Source organism: Aspergillus costaricaensis, assembly GCF_003184835.1.
Source record: "Aspergillus costaricaensis CBS 115574 unplaced genomic scaffold BO79scaffold_25, whole genome shotgun sequence".
Classification (NCBI taxonomy): Eukaryota; Fungi; Ascomycota; class Eurotiomycetes; order Eurotiales; family Aspergillaceae; genus Aspergillus; species Aspergillus costaricensis.
Genome location: NW_020291825.1, coordinates 320,847 through 339,189, shown reverse-complemented (window position 1 = coordinate 339,189; position 18,343 = coordinate 320,847). Strand labels below are relative to the sequence as shown.

Here is an 18,343-nt window from a genome sequence, read left to right as displayed (position 1 = left end):
CTTAATGCACGGTAGCTTCAAGTATACGCGAAGTATATATTTCTGAAATTCAAGGCATTCCATGAAATGGTAGTGATTGACGTGCTCGACTCCGGAAGAGGCAGCCCACTTCCCTCACGTGTTGCGTTACCAGGGGAACCACCGCCCGATCGCCCAAACAAGCAAGCGGCCACAAACGGCAGGAGCGTCGTCCACTTGGGCGACTTTGATGATCGGCCTCCACTGCTAACTAGTCAACAACCCACGCCAACCCGACCACCACACAACCCCCCTGCTTACTTTAACCCTGCAGAAGAGCTTCCGGGGTTAAAGCAAGTGATTGCTCACTTATCGCCAGTGGACACACAATGAGCACGGCAATCCAGTACTAAGTCCCCACCGCCACCGACAGATCATAACAGAAGCGGGACATCAACAACACCCACCTCCGACCTCCCGCGCGGTTGTATTTACCGACCCCGAGTATCAATCAACACACAATGGCTCGCGCAGCAGTCATCCCACAGTCGCCGCCCAAGCGGACGACGCGCACACGAACTAAGGGATCGACGACCACTACATCTGCTAAAGCTGCGCCCAAAACGACAAAAGCCATGGCACCTAGCTCTGCCACTGAGGCGAGGAAAAGAGGCGGCCGGACAACAGCAGCAGCAAGCAGACCAGCGGACGAAGATGCAGACGAGTCGACAGACGATGAGATTGGCATGTTCTCTGAAAGGAAAACAACGACGGTAGCGAAACCTAAAGGCCGACCCACGACTAAATCCACAACTACCACAACTAGTCGTGGTAGGAAGGCCACGCCCACAACAAACGCGGAATCGGGCAGCGACAATGATGACGAGCTTGCTCAGTCGGACGCGCCAAAGAAGCGCGCTGGGAGACCGAGGACCAAGCCTGCGACACCCGCAAAGACCGAAACAGTCCCAAAGACACGAGGACGGCCGAAGGGTTCTACAGCAACAAAGTCGGCCAAGCCAGTCGATCCTGTGAAGGAAAATACGCGACTGAATGCGAAAGGTTTCACCGATATCGATTTCTCTTCATCGCAGGAAGCGCCCAAACGTGTGTATATTGCGACGAACTCTACGACAGCGAGATCGAATATGCTGCGTGGACCGGCGAAGAAGAAGAAGGTTACATTCCAGGATCCGTCCGAAACTGGAGAAGAAGACATGAGCGAGCCATCTCCCCCGCCGGCTGCTGGAAGGCGACGAGGGACGATTGGGCCTGGACGTCAGGCAGGTCTTGCGTCCAAGCCGGTTCGCAAACCTGCAGCGACCTCCGCTAAGGGCCGGAAGCCGGCGACGGCCAAGAAGGAGGGTCCTAAACCTCTTTCGCCGAAGAAGGCAACGCAGGTCGCCAAAGCGCTTTCGTCGTATGCCGAATCGGATGGAGAGGACGACGAGCTGAGCGGCGATAAAGATCAGGTCAAGTTTGTTGTCAACTCACCCCCCAAACACGGATCAGAAAATACCGGCCTTAGTTCACCAGTGAAGAAGATCAATATCACTGGAAAGTTCCGGAAATCTCTCGACGAGAACGGCGAGCCTCTGCCTGGCCCTAGACGATCGATCGACTTTAATGATACACTCCTTATGTCCAGCCCTGCTCGTCGACCACCCCCTTCGCCTTTCAACTTCTCAATGAGAGAAACACCCAAGCGTGGAGCGTTCGCTCCACGCGATGACCCCAAGTCGTTATCACAACCCCATCTCTCCCCAACACACAATTCACCGCTCAAATTGTCGCCCAGGAAGGCACACTTGGAGACTCCGAAGCGAGGAAGCGTCTTTTTGGACAGTGGCAAGCCGTTGTCGCAACCCAACTTTACTCAAGGGCACAATTCCCCTCTCAAGGCGTCACCCAGAAAAGGCCTATTCGGGGCGTCGTTCATTTCACAGGCCCACGCCGAATCGACGTCGACCCCATTGAGGCACAGTGTATCTTTCCTTCAGAGCCCGGCAAAAAGGATTGCGTCGCCATTCAAAAGCTCGTTGTTTGCAAGCAGAAGCCCCATAACCGAGAATGTCCAGGTTGACACCAGAGATGTGGAAGAACCTGCAACCCCTGACGTCGACGAATCGCCGCTTAGAATGACCGATTTCCAGGAAGCCAGGGATGCTGAAAGTGAAGACGAGCAGGTTGATGACGATATCCCTGAGGGAGTGGAAGATAACGATGCGACCAAGGAAATCGATACGAAATCCCCAGCCGCTGCAGAAGAGTCCGACGAAGATACTCTGCACGAAGAGTTTGATCGGGAGCAGACCATAGAGTATGAAGAGGAAAACACGGGAAATGCGGCTGAGGATGTCACGCCGCATGAGGAGCGTATTGAAAGTGACGTTCCTAATCACCAGCAGGTTGAAGAGCCTGCTGACGAGCTGGTCGAGGCCACTGAGGAGCCTATGGAAGAGTCTGAAGAAGAATTCAGGGACGATGCCATGGAAGAACCTGCTGATGAGCTAGTCGAGCCTACAGAGGAGCCCATAAAGGAGCCCAACATCGAGCCTATGGAGGAATCTATGGAGGAGCCTATGGAAGAATACACGGAGGAGATGGCCGAAGAATCTGTTAGTGATCCGACCGAGCATATCGATGAGCCTGTTGAGGAACCCATGGAAGAACTCGCCGATGAGCCAGTGGAGCCACCCATGGAGGAGACCGAGGAGTCTGTCGAAGCAGGAGCGACTGAGCCTGCCGAGGAATCTACTGAACCTCCCATCAAAGAGCTCGTTACCGAGCCTGACGCTGAACTTGTCAGGGAACCGGAAGCTGAGCAGACCCACCAAACGGTGGAAGATGAAGAGACTGGCGAGATGAGTAACGAGCATGAAGCTCAGGAGAACGCCATCGAGTACGCTGAAGATGGTCCAGAGCCCGATGCTGAGGTTTCCGTCCCCGACACTAGAGAGGACACCGTGGAAATGGAAGATATTTCCGTTTCCCTGCCCAAGGACTTTAGCCCGTCAAACCGCAGTGAGACGCGCGAACCTATCGTTGAAGAAGAGCCTTCAGCCGGGTACGACCAAGAAAATGTTGAGCAACCCGAGCATGAGGCAGAAGAGCGCACCGAGACAACGAACCCGGCAACTGAAACTGCTCCAGGCCCAGCCAACACAGGACTAAGAAGCAGCTTGGTTGAAGGCCTTGAGGATGTCTTTGTCGAACGCGCAGCACCCCCCGAGCCTGTCAATGATGACCGTGATGGCTCGGAGACGGAGGACGACCCGGATATGCTGGAGGCGGCCGACGAAGAGAATGCTGCAGATGCTTTTGACGACTTCGACGACGTGGACGACCAGTACACATTCGATGACAGCGAACCAACGCTCGTAGGGTTCGAACCGACCGAGCGGGTTCCACCTAACCTCGTTCCCATTCAGCCATACGAAGTCGAAGAGGCGGAAGATCCATTCAGCCCTTCGCGTCAGGCTCAAAATGCCTCCAAACGTGTTCTCTCGCCCGTTCGTATCCTTGAAAGCCCTATCAGGCGAAGCCCTATCAGGCGCAGCGCGAGGAATGCTCCTACACCTGCAGCAGCCATGGACAATGGGACGCAAAACAATGCCGACCTCTCGGACCCATTCGTTGAGCACAGTCGTGCAACACCTCGTCGTAGATCTACTCGAGGACTACTTTTCGACAACGCCCCTCGTTTCACACCACTGGCGCAACAGTTTAGACAGTGGAAATCGAACAGCCCTGAGAAGGCACAGGCGACGCGACCTCGAAGGGGAATCTTCTCTTTGGGAGGCCGCAGGAGGTCTAGCAACGTTACTAGTACCTCTGAGGTTTCATATCCTGATGTATCCAGGCAGGCAGAAGCTTCATCGTCTAAGCCGCAAATTTCGCAGCAAGAGCGGGAAGATGTCGATGTGCCTGAGGTTGCTGGAACTGAAGAGCAGGAGCCTGAAGAAAATGCCGAGCCAGCCCGCGAGGAGACCCCAATGCCTGTTTCGCCTGCTCCGCAGGAACAGAGTGAGGATGTCGACGTCCCGGAGTACGACGAGGATCAGGAGCAGGAAGCGGAACCGATTGCTGAGGAGCCAAATCAACCTTCATCAGCTGAGTTGCCAACTCCGCAAGAAGACTTGAATGATGTTGATATGTCTCTACCTGAAGAGCAAGATCAGGATCTGGAACCAGTTGATGATGAGCCAAGCCCGGAGAAGGCTTCATTGCCCTTCTCGCCTATTCTGGAGGAAGACAGCAATGATGCCGATATGCCTCCTATACATGAAGACGAGCCGTCACAGCCCATTGGCGACATGCCCAGCAAAACGGAGGCTTTGCCGACTGAACCTGACACTTTGCAGGAAACTGACAAGTCTGCTGATATGCCCGAAATTTACGAAGACGAAGATTCTGGTTCTCAGCAAGCTGGCGATACTGAGATCTTCGAGGAGCCGTTGGAGCAGTCCGCAGAGGTAGTTGAGAGCAGCCAGGAGGCTGTGGCCGACGCAAGCGAGGATAAGGAGAACATGTACGCAGTGCCGTCTGTGCCTGACAATCTCGCTTCTGAGTCGCAGCCAGACAAGGAAAGAGAGCTCGGGGATATTCCCATTCTCGCACCTTCCACTCCGATGAAGAACAGAATCCCTGAGATGCAGACTGTACACACGGTTTCTAAAGTTCCACTCAAGCCCGAAGGCCAGATATCGCCGTTGAAAATGTCGCGCAAACGTGGTCTTTCGCTCTCTGCCTCTTCCCCAGGGCGCTCCTCGAGACCCCGCATGTCGGCAATTGCACCAATCGCGCAGAATGCCCCCCAGCTGTCACCTCGCAAATCGCCCCGGCTACAAAGAACCGCTTCGCGCCCGTCACTCGGCCAATCGCATACTCATGATACAGCTAGAAAACCCATTGAGGCTCAAAGACCTGCACCGCCCAAGCGGCCCTCATACTCTCCCAGCCCTAAGAAGAAGACGAAAGCGCCCCGCACGAGCATCAATGCTCCCAAGCTCGCCCTACAGGGTTCTGTTGTATATGTGGATGTGCACACAACTGAGGGAGAGGATGCTAGCGGCATCTTCATTGAGCTTCTGCAGCAGATGGGAGCCCGGTGTGTGAAGAATTGGTCGTGGAACCCTCGCGCCAGTGTATCTCCGGAGGAGGGAACAGAGCCCAAGGAGGGCAAGGTGGGAATCACCCATGTCGTCTACAAGGATGGAGGTGTCCGAACTCTGGAGAAGGTCCGACATGCCAGAGGCCTTGTCAAATGTGTTGGAGTCGGCTGGGTCCTTGAGTAAGTTATTCACTTGTCTGCCATGGATGCAGGTACTAACGTTGCACAGCTGCGAACGTGAGAACAAATGGCTCGATGAGGCACACTACGAAGTCGACCTGTCTATTATCCCCCGTGGTGGTGCTAAGCGTCGCAAGAGCATGGAACCACGCGCTTTGAGCAACGTCAATGGCACTCTTGTCAAGACCGACGCGGCGAGTGCATCTGCAAACCGCAGACGATCTAGCCTTGCTCCTCCCAAAGAATCCATCCCCAGAGATGCGACACCCTCTTCGCGTGATGAGCCATCTACCCCCGACGCCACTCCTAAGATTGGCGCCGGTCACACGGAAGCAGACCAGCAGTACTGCCACACGCCCAAGACTCCGGGCTACACCCTTGACATGGATGCTATTGGCATGTCGCCAGCCACACCATTCTACCTGTCGCAGCGGACGAAGCTCGTGCAGCAGACGTGTCCTCCGAAGCAGACCCGCCAAGGTCTCTTTACCACGCCGGCTGCAGCACGCGAGCCGAACCAGAAGCTGCGGGCCAAACTGGAGGCAGCTAGACGAAAGAGTATGGCGTATAAGCCGCGAGTGGGGAGTCCCCTTGTTGAGTAGATTTTGGTTGATTTTGTTCGCACCGGATTGGTTTAATTTCTGCATGGTTCTGGTTACTGGATAATCTGTTTATGGTTATGGTTATACTACATACCCCTTTGTTGTCTAGTGGCGTATGGTTGGATTATAGTAATTGGACATTCATTATATCTTCAATCATTTACGTGTATGTTTCAGCCTTGAAGCATTGTAATCTTGGTAGTTTATGTTGTGAGACATAGTTGAAATGGATCCGTAATTCATTATCATTACAATAAGACATGATATGTCGATGCGAGACCAGCTCAACTCTCAACCTACCGCAGTCGTATACTCACAGACCCGGACCAACAGAGACAAAGGCTCTCATGGCGTCCACCACATTCCCATCATGCAATCTTAACAACTCGGTCGCAGTGCTCTTATTCAATTCCAACTCCTCGACCTTGTCCACCATCGCCATTAGCCTCCGCCCAAACACTTCTCTCAGGTATTGACATACCAAAAGATTCACATCCTCCACCGCCACCTTAACCGCCTTCTTCTTAGCCCCTTCCACCGGAACCCTCTTCTGGGCCTCAACCGGCTTCTGCACGCCACCACGACCAGCACCACCAGTTTGTCCCGAGGCGATCTCCAAGCGACTCATTGCCTGACCCAGAGCTTCCTGGTCTGCAGCGGAGGGAGTGGAGGAGGACTTGGGGGTGTCGGGGGCGATGTGGCTGGGGTTGAGGGCGGAGAGGGCGGCGGCGGCTTTGCGGTCTTCGGCGTTGGTGGGGTGTTGGTGTTGATGATGTTCATCGGGATGGGCGGAGGGGATGGAGTCGGACATGGTGATTGATGATACTGATTGATTGATTGATTAATTGATTTGATTGATGCAGGATAGATGGGTTTAGAATTGGACTGTCAGACGGTTAGTCAGGTCAGGGGCAAACAATGAAGTTAACCAAGTAGCTAAGTTAGTTAACTATGATAGAGATAAGTAGTTAGTAGTATTGAGAACACATGACGTCGGAGTTCAATAATAAAATGGCATGGCAAAGAGAGCAAATTGCCTGTCTGGGTTAGCGGGACAGGCGTGACTCAAAAGGGTCCAAATCCGCGAATAACCGATTTTCTTTTTTTTCTGCATTGAAAGTTAATTTAATTGAAAGTGTAACGTGTTTGTTGTTCTTTGCTTTTCTTTTTATTCTTCAACTTGATTGCTTCTTCTTCTTCTTCTTCTTCGTCGTCTTCCTCTACTTCCATCTCCTTTTTTCCCTTGCTTCGTTGCAGTCATTCATTCATTCATTCCAAAGAGCGGTGGGGAATCAACATCCACTCTTGACAGCGCCCTAGCGTCGATCAATCACTAATTACTCCTCGCTGCCTCCACCGACTCTGTCACAATGGCGGAGTCAGAATGGTCTCCTAGCTGTGCGTATACCCTTCTTATACTTCCTTTCTTCGAGAGGAGAACGTAATGCGATGACTGACTCCCATCAGCTTGGGCCTCGAAACCCATCAAGCAGGATGTCGTTTATGACGATGCGGCGGGCGTACAAGCCGCACTGGCGAAGCTGCAGAAACTCCCGCCGTTGGTCACGACTCAAGAGGTGCGATCTATCGTTTCGTTGAGAGCTGAACAGACGAGCTGATATATTTGTAGGTGAATGATCTAAAAAAGAGCTTGAAGAATGTTGCATTGGGAAAGGCCTTTGTACTCCAGGGTGGTGAGTACACGGATTTAGATTCCGCATTACCGCCGGTACTGATACTGTGCAAGGTGACTGCGCGGAGCTGTTCGATTACTGCAATATGGACATGATTGAAGCCAAGGTGAAGCTGCTTCTGCAGATGAGTTTGGTTTTGATTTGGGGTATGTCTCTTCTTACTAATGTGATATAATGAATCATGCTAATATCACCCAGGAGCAAACAAGCCCGTCGTCCGTATCGCCCGAATTGCAGGCCAGTTCGCCAAGTAAGTCTTCACTCTCTACATAAACAACAACACCAACTAATACCGAATAGACCCCGCTCCAGCCCAATGGAAACCATCGACGGCGTCGAAATGCCCTCCTTCCGCGGCGACAACATCAACGGCTTCGACGCCACCCCCGAGTCCCGCAAACCAGACCCCTCCCGACTGGTCTCAGCCTACTTCCACTCCGCCGCGACACTCAACTACATGCGCGCCTCCCTCTCCTCAGGTCTCGCCGACCTGCACTCCCCTCTAGACTGGGGTCTCGGGCACGTCATCACTCCCTCCATCCGGGAGAAATACACCAAAATCGTCAATCGCGTCAAAGACGCCCTGCGCTTTATGCAAACCGTCGGCATCGACACCGACCGTGGCGTCGAGACCGTCGACATCTACACCAGTCACGAAGGCCTCCTCCTCGAATACGAACAAAGCCTCCTCCGACACCTCAAGAACCCCGACCCTCCCACCACCTCCACACAGCCCCTCAAATCCTACTACGCCACCTCCTCGCACTTCCTCTGGATCGGCGACCGCACCCGCCAAATCAACGGCGCCCACGTCGAATTCTTCCGAGGCATCGCCAACCCCATCGGAATCAAAATCGGCCCTAGCATGACTCCCGCTGAACTCACCTCCCTCCTGGATATCGTCAACCCGGCCCGCGAAATCGGCAAAGTCACTCTCATCTCGCGCTACGGCGCAGCAAAGATCTCACAGTACCTCCCCGCCCATATCGCCGCCGTACAAGCCTCCGGACACATCCCCGTCTGGCAGTGCGATCCCATGCACGGTAACACGCAGGCCACGCCGTCCGGGGTGAAGACGCGGCATTTCAGCGATATCTTGTCCGAGCTGAAGCAGGCATTGGAGATACATCGCGCGGCGGGATCATTCCTGGGCGGAATGCATCTGGAGTTGACAGGCGAGGCAGTGACGGAGTGTGTGGGTGGTGCTGGGGGGTTGACGGAGGAGGGATTGAGTGAGCGGTACACGACGTTTTGTGATCCCAGGTTGAATGAGAAACAGGCGTTGGAGTTGGCGTTTTTGGTGGCGGGGTTTTATAGGGAGTTGGATGAGGAGTTGGCGGAGGATGAATCTATATAGTCAGCGCCACTTTTGGACTAAAATGAAAGGATAGTGAGGTTTTTATGATGGTATGGAACTAATATATTTCTTTCGGGTTATTGGGAAGGAAGTTCTACCGATTATTCAAGGATGTGTTATGAGGGGAATTGTTTCATTGATAGCTAGAGTATTTGGACTACTTTGATCCTTTCTATCTACCACCTTTATAGTTTGATATCCATACTACTAATACTATCTCTACTCCAGTCCACACTCACAATAAACAAACCATGAACAGTAGTCAAATGGTATCCATTGATATATAAATATGAATAAAGGCCGTCTCGTCTATCATTATAACCTACTGACCCACCCATCTACCCTTTATCCATCTATCCAACCCATATACACACCACAACCACATGCATACCATCTATATACACAACTCCCCCACCCATCCCCCCTACATAGTACTACTTCTTCGACCTAGTCTTCTTCCTCTCAATTCCCCTCCCCTCCCAAATAAACCACAACACAACCCACCCCACCATCGCCTCCACCGCCAACCCCCACCAAACACCCCCGACAAAATTCCCCTTCAACCCCTCACCCAACCCCCAGCCCCCCAAAAACGGCCCTAACGTTCTCGCCGCAGACGAAATACTCTGCGAGACGCCATTAATCGTGCCGAGCACCTTTGCATCCGAGACACTATTATTCACTAAGATCACAGCAGCGGGTAGTGCAAACGTCCTCGACACGACCTGCAGTGCGATCACCACGGTAAATGCAGGCCAGACGATGTATGCTGCGCGGGGAAGAAGGAGGAGGAAGGGCATGAGGGCGTATGCGAGGGAAGAGAAAGGTAGGAAGGTGCGGAAGGAGCGTAAGGTACCCAGGTAGCCTTGGACCCAGGGGTAGATGAAGATTTGTAAAGGGAGGCCGATGATTCCGATGATGGCGGTGGCGAGACCGACGCGGGAGGAGGGCAGGCCGAGGCCGCCGGAGAAGTGGAACCAGCCGGTTCTGGTGGAGGGAGGGGCGCGTGGGGTGGGGAGGAAGGTGAAGGTGATGGCGTTGAAGGCGGAGGTGTGGAAGGCGAGGAGGAATTGGGCGAGGAGGGTGAGGAGGACGTTGCGGGTGTAGATTTGGCGGAAGGAGGGGCGGGAGGAGGTTGTTGTTGTTGTTGATGATGGCTTAGGGCGCGAGGAGCGGCTGCTGATGCTGATGCTGCGGCGGTGGTGGGAGGTGTTGTCGATGTAGAGGGATTCGTCGTCGGGGTGTTCGGTTAGTCGTTGGTAGTATTTGCTGTCTTTGCGTCTGGTGCGGCGGAGGGCGCGTGAGATGCGGTGCCCGAGTTGACGGCCCCAGTCGCTGCGGTGACGGGCTGTTTCGTGGGTCTGTAGCTTGATGGTTAGATGATGGATTGAAAAGGATGTTGGGGTAGGGATGGGGCGTACCTCGTCTAAGCCGAAGAAGACAGCCAGCAATGAGCAGAAGATGAACACTGCACTGAGCAGGTTCGGTAACAGGAAGGGCCATTTGCGCATCCACTCCACCCCATTCGCACCACCTAGGAACGTGCCTGGACCGAAGATCTGGGGATAGTTCTTGACTGGATCAGCTAGGGCACCGCCCAACACTGGGCCGATGATGACGCCGATGTTGAAGCACATGGGCAGTAAGAGGAACGCTCGAGATTGATACCTGCATTTGTCAGTGATCATACCCAAGTTAAAAAAGGTACAGGGTATGGACGTACTTCTTCTCCTCAATAATCTCCGCAATCATCGTCCTCATCACACCCACATTACTGTTCAACACACCTCCCAGCGTGCGAAACACCGCAGCAGCCACAAACGACCGCGAGAACCCAAATCCCAAGCACGAGATACACGTCCCCAGCGACCCGATCAGCAACACTCTCTTCCTCCCCATCCACTCCGCATCAGCTAGTCGTCCCCACCACACAGCCGTCAGGAACTGCGCCGCGGTGAAACTGCCCTGCAGGATGCCTGCCTGTCCGGAGATAGTCGAGTCCGGTAAGGACGGATCGAACGACTTGAGCTGGTAGAACATGTACGCTTGCAGGGAGGTCTGGGTGAGTGGCTCTGAGAGACGGGCGATGGTCAGGATAGCGAGTTGGCTCTTTTTCGGTAGTGAGGACCATGTTACGGGTTTTTCGTCGGCGTCGTTGTTGTTTTCTTCGTTGGGGTTGGGGGCGTCCTCGTTCGCGATCAGATTGGTATCTTCTTCGTCGTCATCGTCGCTGGAGCTGAAGCTGTCGCTGTCGCTGTCACTGAAGCTGCTGTCATCGTCGTCGTTGTCGCTACTGTTGTGATCATCTACTGATAAGCGCCGCGACTGGGAGGATTCGGGCATGGGCGCCGGCGCAAGTATACGGGTCTGCGCCGAGCTGCCGTCGTGAATGGCAGTGTTGACGCTGTCTTTGTCGCCGTCGATGGAGGAATCGACTGACATGGCGGGCGACAAGAATTGGGTGTCCGGATTCTTGCGGAGGCGTGAGGCGTCGGTCTCGGGCGCGGAGATAGCAGTAGTAGTATCTACATGATTGTCGGTGTGGGAGTTGCGGATCTCGGGTGGTTGTGAAGAGGTCATATATAGATCTTATCGTCAAGAATAGAAGGAGAGTCTGGGGAAGCCGTCAGGTACTTCAAAGTCAAAGTTCAACGGAGACGATAAAATCTACGGAAAAAGAAAAGGGTGGGAACAAATCTGGGGAGAAGAAGAAAGTGGATAAGAAGAAAGCCGAAGAGGCGATGAGCCAAAGATTCGCCCGAAGCTTGTCATCCCCGCTAAACCTGCCTCGGGTTTAGTCGCCGCGACTTTGCCGATGCCTGATTCTGTATAGACGAGGATGCGACATGCATATCACTCCCCATTCTTCTCATCCTGCACTGTGTAACACCGCGTCCCTTACATGGCTAGGTACCCCCTACTCAGTTAAACGAACATTGAATGTACGCAAGCAAGTATTGACTCATCTGTGCTACCGTTTTAAACACATCCTTATCCAATCCCATCCCAGACAGGCAGTAGTCAATTCAACAAGGCTAGGCACTCCCTGCATCCGAATCAGAACGCCGTATCCAACACTATTAAGGACAAAGAGAAGAAAAGAAGAAGAAAAAGGAAGAAAGAAAGAGGGGTGAAGGGCAAGTCCGATCGCATCCCGTTGCGAGATCAACATCTGGACGGAGATCTTATTCAGTCCGTCGACGTCCAAGACCAACCTCAAGCAACAGACACATGAACGAGTCCGAGGACTCTCAAAGACAGTCACACACCACATGCACGGCGGAACACATTCCTCGAGGATCAACTCAAAGACCCTGCGCATCATCGCGTTCTCAAAAACCAGGGACATACACAAAGTCAGTCGGAAACCTGATCCGAAAACATTACATCTGCACAAGACTAGGAGAGCGTGAGAGAAAAGAAAGAAATGAAAGAAAAGGGGAATAGAGAAAAGTACACTGTTAAAATCACACATGCTCAAGACCAATGTAACAAATCAAGGAAAAGAAGAGCGATAGCTCAGTGGTATTCAACTAGTTGCGACGGCTTCCACCAGTCCTGCCCGTCATCTCCAGAGTACTTTCAAACCCCTCCCAAGGGAGCTCATCATCGTCTTCCGAGTCCGGTTCCTTGCGAGAGGACTTGTCCGTGGTGGCGGTGACGTCTGCTGTCCGTCCTGCCGTATCAATTCCAATCGACTGAAGAGTCACTTCCATCTCCTGCTCCGTCATCTCACGGCCATTCTGCTTCTGACCTTCAAGGACGTCGTACAGCGCATAAATCTGGTCGGCCTTCATGTCGATATCCTTCAACAGCTTCTCGATCTTCTCGCCCACAGACTTCCTCTGTCGCTTGCTCAGCGAGGCATCCAGCTTGTTGTACGAGCCCTGGTATGCTACCAGCTGCATCTTCAGGTGGGCCAGCTCATCTTCCAAAGCCTTGAGCACGGTCGCGAGGGCAAGCTCTGGCGATTGCGCGGGGCGCATGGTAGGCTCCTCATTGTAGACAGACGGCTCGGGCATACGCTCCGAAACGGGAACGGGCTTCGGAATCTTCACTGCCTCTGCAGTATGTTCACAAGAGGCACCTGGAATGGACTGCTTGCAGACCGTGCAGTTTTTGCCATTGTGCTTAGTGGCACTGTCAAGTGCACGCTGAGCAGGTTCAGGAAGCTTTGAAAGATTGTTCTCGACCAGATGCGCGGGGTTGAACGTAATATCAGGCAAGATAAAGGCCGAGGTCATCTCTTCGGCCATCCTTCGCCGGCGTCGCTGAGAAGCAGCGGCCCCGGAGTTGTCCGAATGCCGTCTGGGGCGTTCGACAGGCACCGACAAGTTACTTTCTCCTTCAGTCATGCTAGCCTTGGAGTTGGCGGTCAAGTCACCCATGGCCGAGGCGGGTCTAGATGGCAACCCCTTGCTTTCTTTGAGGGAAGACTTTCTGGGAATTGTCGACTTAGCCAGGCTCTGCCGGGTCGTGTTTCCGGTCTCGTTTGCAGTCTGCTCTTTGCTTGTACTCGACTGCCGCCGTTTCCGAGCCAGACGTTCCTCTTCCAGCGTCTTCCGTAGTTGAGCAATTTCACGTTCCTGAAACTCGAGTAAGTACGGGTGTGTAATGTGGCAATAACACGAAAGGCAACTTACATCAACGAAGCTCAGCAGGGTCAAGTCCTGCTCCGTTGCATTGGATTTCTTGGTGTTTCCAGTGACTTCCCCACTCGATTCAACAGGCTCAGTCTCCTCTACCTCTTCGACAACCACTCTCTTGACGCGCTGTTTGCCAGTGTTGGACTGCTTCCTGGTGCTCACATCACTGCTCTCCGACCGGCTCTTGGACTTTCCTGATCTCGACTTCGACTTTTCCCTGGTCTGGGGGACGTCGATCGAAAACAGTGCCTCTTCTGCACGCTCTTTTTCAAGCCGGGAAATTTCCTTATCGACCTGCGTCGAGATCTTGGCGCGCGAATCTTCCTGACGTCTAGACTTGGATCGCGAGCTCTTGCCAGTGACTTCGCGGGTGCTTCGGCTCGTATGCTTGCTATGCTGCGTATCAATCTGGCTATCCTCATCGCTTGCATCAGTCATAGAAGACTGCTCTGACTCGACTGTGTCCTCACGTGCTCTGGAGCCCGCGGACAAGATCTTCGATATCTGCGACTTCAAGTCTGCATTCTCCTGGCGCAGACTCTCATTCTCGCTCTTGAGGTCCTGGCTCTCCAGATATGCAACTCCCAATTGAGAGACTGCCATGTCTCGTTCTCGGTTCAGCCGCTTTAAAGTCGATTCCTGAATCTGGGCCTTTCTTTCGATAACGTCGAGTTTGTTCTGCAAAGCCAGATTGGCGGCATCTAGTTCTGCATACAGAGTTAGCTCAGTATCGCGATGACCAATATAGAAGTGCTTACTTTGGTTCTCGTTGGCAAGCTGATCTCTTCGGTAGTCATCCTCGTCGGATTCGTAAGGTCGGCTGCGACCATGCTTGTCCTTTGAGCGCTTGTTTGCCCTCAGCGCTTCATTCTCCCGCTTCATATCATCCATCCTCCGTTCGGCGTCAGACTTGGACCTCTCCAATTCTGCAACCTTGTCCTGCAAGAGTCTCAATGAAACGAAGAGTGCCTTTTCATCTTCCGGAATGGGGACAGCATCCAGCGGCATGTGTTCGCGAGTCAAAGAAACATCAGTAGCATCATGCGGAGGGGAGACAAAGCGCGTCGTCCGTGCTCTGTTCTGACGCGCATACACGGGCGTGCCGTCTTCATAGACGCCCGAGACCAACTCTGACAAGTTGGGAAGATCCGGTAGTAGGAATGACTGCTGAGTAGCCGTATCACCTGCATTGTTGGCCATATTGCGAGAGCTGTTACTGGACTTTCCGCGACGGAGTTCGCGCGCGTAAGCCTCCTGAGAAGCCTTTTCCACCGCATCGGCAATCTGATGAGAGAGGTTGGGGTTTCCAAAACGTGTCGGACGCGTACTGTTGGCCATGACCGGAGGCCTTTCGTCCTCAATCAGGGATCCTTCATAAGTATCGCGAACCTTTGCGTGCATGTCTGACAGCGTCCGTCGCTCTTTGCGGTTCGACTTGGCTGTGTGGGGATCAACGTTCTCCTTATGGGCAAGGCTGGCGCGTCTGATTTGAGCATCCTTTCGGAGACTATCGCTGACCGCTCTTCTCGCCGGGTTCCGCAGAGCAGACTTCTGAGGGGTATTAGAAGTAGGATAATCGAGTCTGACGGCGGGTGACGACGAGCGAACGCTGTTTTCGATGCTCATGTAGGAGTTTCTCGAGTCGTCCAATCGACGGGGAGGTTTTGTCGGGCCTCGGCCGGCCTCAATGGAGATGCTGTCGTCGTTGTCGGCCTCCTCTTCTTCTTCGGATGTGCCGACCGGGGAGAAATCTGGTAGATATTGCTCGAAGGTGGATGTGTTGAAAGCGTAGTCGGGCTCTTCTTCGTCGTACTCGTGGCGCTTCCTGGCGTTGGTGTGCATGGACGGAAGTCGGGGGCTACCATGACCGAGCTCCTTGGTGGACGCGAGCGCCTCGTGCTCAGGGTCGAAGTCGGAGCCAAACGACGCGAAGCTATTCGTTGTTGCTTCGCGCGACATGTTGCCGGCCGATGTGACGCGCCTATTTGGGATGGTTTGTTGACGGAGTGAAAAATAGAGTACCTCACAGGTATTCAGTGATTAAGCTGACTGGATCAGCAAAGTAGACTTGGAAGTAGTCCGCTCGTTGTTCTGAAGCTGCAAGCTGCACGGCGGACAGTCAAATGTTTAGAGAGTCGCTGGTAGCGCGTCGGTGCAGCGCGAGTCTCCCGGCTGGAGGAGGGAAGTAGCCAGGGAAACCACCACTGAAAGAAAGGACGACAGTGCAATTGCCTAGAGAAGACAAGCCACTGCGGTTTCCAGACTATCGCAGAAGCAGCACAATTGCACGGTAAGACCTGGCTAACCGGCTAGACAACGCAATGGGGACGCGAGTGGATGATGCGACGGAAATAAATGAGGAGGCTGGGCTGGCAACAAGTTACTACGTCCTCGACCGAGTGGAACTCGCCCGCTGCTTTTGGTTTGTTTACTCCCGTGGGCCCCCCTCCCGTGGAGCGCCTGACCGCCTTCCGAGTGCTTACGCCACGAGCCAAGCCGGAGAGATAGATAGATAGTGATTATCCAATTCATGAATCTTATTCTAGACAACATTTTCGCACGTCGTTATTGAAGCTTTTGCATTTAGATTTTCCATCATATGCTGGAGCGTATAATATGTGCAGACATATCCAATAAACACAGTGCCCCCTTCTCTAAATGTACAGGCAGACTGGTGTGGGCTGAGAAAACAAGAAGAGCCGTTCATAGATTCGCCTTCAATAAAACGCCTTGCGGGCTAACATGAATGTCCAAGGGAAAGAAAACTATTGACAGGGTCGGAGAGTAATTAAAACAACCTATATGCTAGTATGTAGGGTCGTAAACGCTTATGCTCGTAACGGGTATTGGAATGCGAGGTCGGAAAGGGCGAGGAATGGCAGCCGTGAATGTAGACCGATGGGTCAGGTCTTCTAGTTGTTGAAAAGACATATCGATAATGGAGAAATCAAGACGCCTGGTGACTATGAGTGTCATCCCTCAAGAGGTGTGTTTCGGCTGATTCAGAAGCAGGGTGTTCTTCGACACGCTCTTCAGTGATGGGTTGAGTGGTGGTGGCAGGTTGTTCGGTAGTTTGTTCGGCGGTTTGTTGCTCTTCCGGCTCCTCTTCCCGCAGAGGATTTGTGGGCGTGGTGGGAGTGTTGCTGATAGGGCTGGCTACATCGATATGGATGGTTGGCAAGGGGGTCAAGTCACGAAGCTGCGGCGCATGCTCGCCCCTCTCCGCGATTGGACTCGTATAAGGCGGCGCTTCTCCCCATTCCAGGACCTCGTACTCAGGCGGCGGGATATTGAGTTCACCCACATCACCCTCGTCGACTGTTATTGACGGGCGATCAGCCGAATGAGCAGACGCCGCATGCGATTGCACCTGAGTCAAAGTCTCCGCATCGGAGACGTTGGATACCCCAGACTGATACGACGAGTACGACTCGCCTCGAGAATGAACGCCGGTGAGAATCGATCCTGAGGATCGATCGGGCGCTGATGCATCGGTGAGAAGAGGACGACGGTCCGAATCGGGCGACGTGGCTCTGATACGCGACCCGTCATGCCGCACGTGGCCCAGTTCTGCATAAGAGACACTGGAGATACGCCTATCGCGACCACGGTTACGAGATTCCGCCAGAGCCGCGCTGAGGTTTGAACCACTTCCATTGGCAGACGCGCTGCTTCTCGCGCGGGCCCGACTCTCCTGCCGGAGTTCTTCAAGGCGAATATAGTCCCCACGAGCACGAGCCTCCCGGCGCTCCTGTCGCCGCCATTCACGGTCGGCTATCTCCTCTCGCCGTTGCAAACGGATCTGGTAGAGAGACTCCATCAGCTCTTCTCTGCGGGATTCCTCTTCTTCAGCTGTTTCGGGGAACTCGACAACCATGTCCATGCCTGCTCGCTCCCCCTCTCGAGCGATGACCTGCTCCGTTGGTTTGGGACTGGGCGAGTAGGCGGGAAGGGTGATGACCGAGCGAACCGATGTATCCCGTCGAACATTGCTCGTATTGTTGGCGGCCGGGGTGGTAGTTCGCATCTCCGAGCCTCCTTCGGCGGGCGTGTCTCTGGTGTTCGCATTTGGATTATTCGCCCCGGGGACCTGACCATATGAGACGCCCACGTTCCACCTATTCCATTTGTCCTTTAGGAATTTTCCAGGCAAATATTTCGGGCGACAGTTCATGCGACGGAGGGTACGTAAGACGAAATAGGTCATTAAGGCGGATGCCACGGCGAAAATGATGCAAGCGACGCACTGCAATTAGAGGAAAAGATGCATTAGTGACTGCGGGAAACCGAAGAAAGAGAGCACCCACTATTATAATGATATTATTCCTGCTCGAGTTATCATTGTCGGAGGCATGGTTCTTATCCGGGCTATTATCTGTGTTATTGGTGTTGGTGTTGGGATTGTTGATAATGTTGCCCGGACCATCCTGACGGATGTCAAATTGGCGGAAGTTGACTGGAATGTGCATGCTGTGGATTCCGGGCGATCGGGAATGAGCCCAGATCTATAGCCCCTAAGCATGCAGACCAGCTAGAAAGTCGACGATAGGAGGTATTATCGCAGGCGAAAAGAGGTTTGAAAAACCGGGATCGGAGGCGAACTGGAAATGGTAGCCTAAACCGGGAACGCTGCGGAACTGGCGGATGAACAGTGAAGGTTTGGTACTCGGTGGTATGAATGAATAAGAAAAAAGCAAGATAGGCTGCAGAAGGGGGCCTGGGGGAAGATTTGATAAGATATTACGAATCAGACCATAGAATGCGACTGAAATCAACACGAATAGCTAGAGATA

At 53.4% G+C, this 18,343-nt stretch overlaps 4 protein-coding genes across 4 annotated transcripts; 2 read left to right on the top strand and 2 right to left on the bottom strand.

Moving 5' to 3' along the window:
- Positions 1-479: 479 nt before the first annotated feature.
- BO79DRAFT_177407 (uncharacterized protein) lies at positions 480-5,983 on the top strand (the record flags this gene model as incomplete). The annotated part of the gene is made up of 2 exons (XM_025679924.1): positions 480-5,251; positions 5,301-5,983. 2 exons carry the CDS (start codon positions 480-482, stop codon positions 5,851-5,853), a joined length of 5,325 nt encoding a protein of 1,774 aa, XP_025537342.1. The 3' UTR covers positions 5,854-5,983.
- Positions 5,984-6,086: 103 nt separating this feature from the next.
- BO79DRAFT_210320 (huntingtin-interacting protein K) lies at positions 6,087-6,738 on the bottom strand. The gene is made up of 2 exons (XM_025682776.1): positions 6,335-6,738; positions 6,087-6,277 (listed from the first exon to the last, which is right to left on the bottom strand). Exons 1-2 carry the CDS (start codon positions 6,662-6,664, stop codon positions 6,167-6,169), a joined length of 441 nt encoding a protein of 146 aa, XP_025537341.1. The 5' UTR covers positions 6,665-6,738; the 3' UTR covers positions 6,087-6,166.
- A 312-nt stretch (positions 6,739-7,050) lies between these two features.
- On the top strand, positions 7,051-9,107 carry BO79DRAFT_177401 (3-deoxy-7-phosphoheptulonate synthase class II). Its single transcript, XM_025679923.1, has 6 exons — positions 7,051-7,251; positions 7,321-7,430; positions 7,484-7,547; positions 7,601-7,693; positions 7,746-7,797; positions 7,848-9,107. Exons 1-6 carry the CDS (start codon positions 7,224-7,226, stop codon positions 8,902-8,904), a joined length of 1,404 nt encoding a protein of 467 aa, XP_025537340.1. The 5' UTR covers positions 7,051-7,223; the 3' UTR covers positions 8,905-9,107.
- Positions 9,108-9,338: 231 nt separating this feature from the next.
- On the bottom strand, positions 9,339-18,019 carry BO79DRAFT_153508 (uncharacterized protein; the record flags this gene model as incomplete). Its single annotated transcript, XM_025678718.1, has 9 exons — positions 9,339-10,265; positions 10,326-10,572; positions 10,628-11,114; positions 11,199-11,492; positions 12,458-13,490; positions 13,548-14,257; positions 14,309-15,531; positions 16,505-17,796; positions 17,858-18,019. 9 exons carry the CDS (start codon positions 18,017-18,019, stop codon positions 9,339-9,341), a joined length of 6,375 nt encoding a protein of 2,124 aa, XP_025537339.1.
- Positions 18,020-18,343: the final 324 nt, after the last annotated feature.

Coding starts and splice junctions, on each gene's coding strand:
- BO79DRAFT_210320 (XM_025682776.1), bottom strand. CDS start 6,664: ATGTCCGACTCCATCCCCTCCGCCCATCCCGATGAACATCATCAACAC. Junction 6,278..6,334: donor TGGAGGATGTGAATCTTTTG/GTATGTCAATAC, acceptor ATGGTGGACAAG/GTCGAGGAGTTGGAATTGAA.
- BO79DRAFT_177401 (XM_025679923.1), top strand. CDS start 7,224: ATGGCGGAGTCAGAATGGTCTCCTAGCT. Junction 7,252..7,320: donor GTCAGAATGGTCTCCTAGCT/GTGCGTATACCC, acceptor GACTCCCATCAG/CTTGGGCCTCGAAACCCATC. Junction 7,798..7,847: donor ATTGCAGGCCAGTTCGCCAA/GTAAGTCTTCAC, acceptor AATACCGAATAG/ACCCCGCTCCAGCCCAATGG.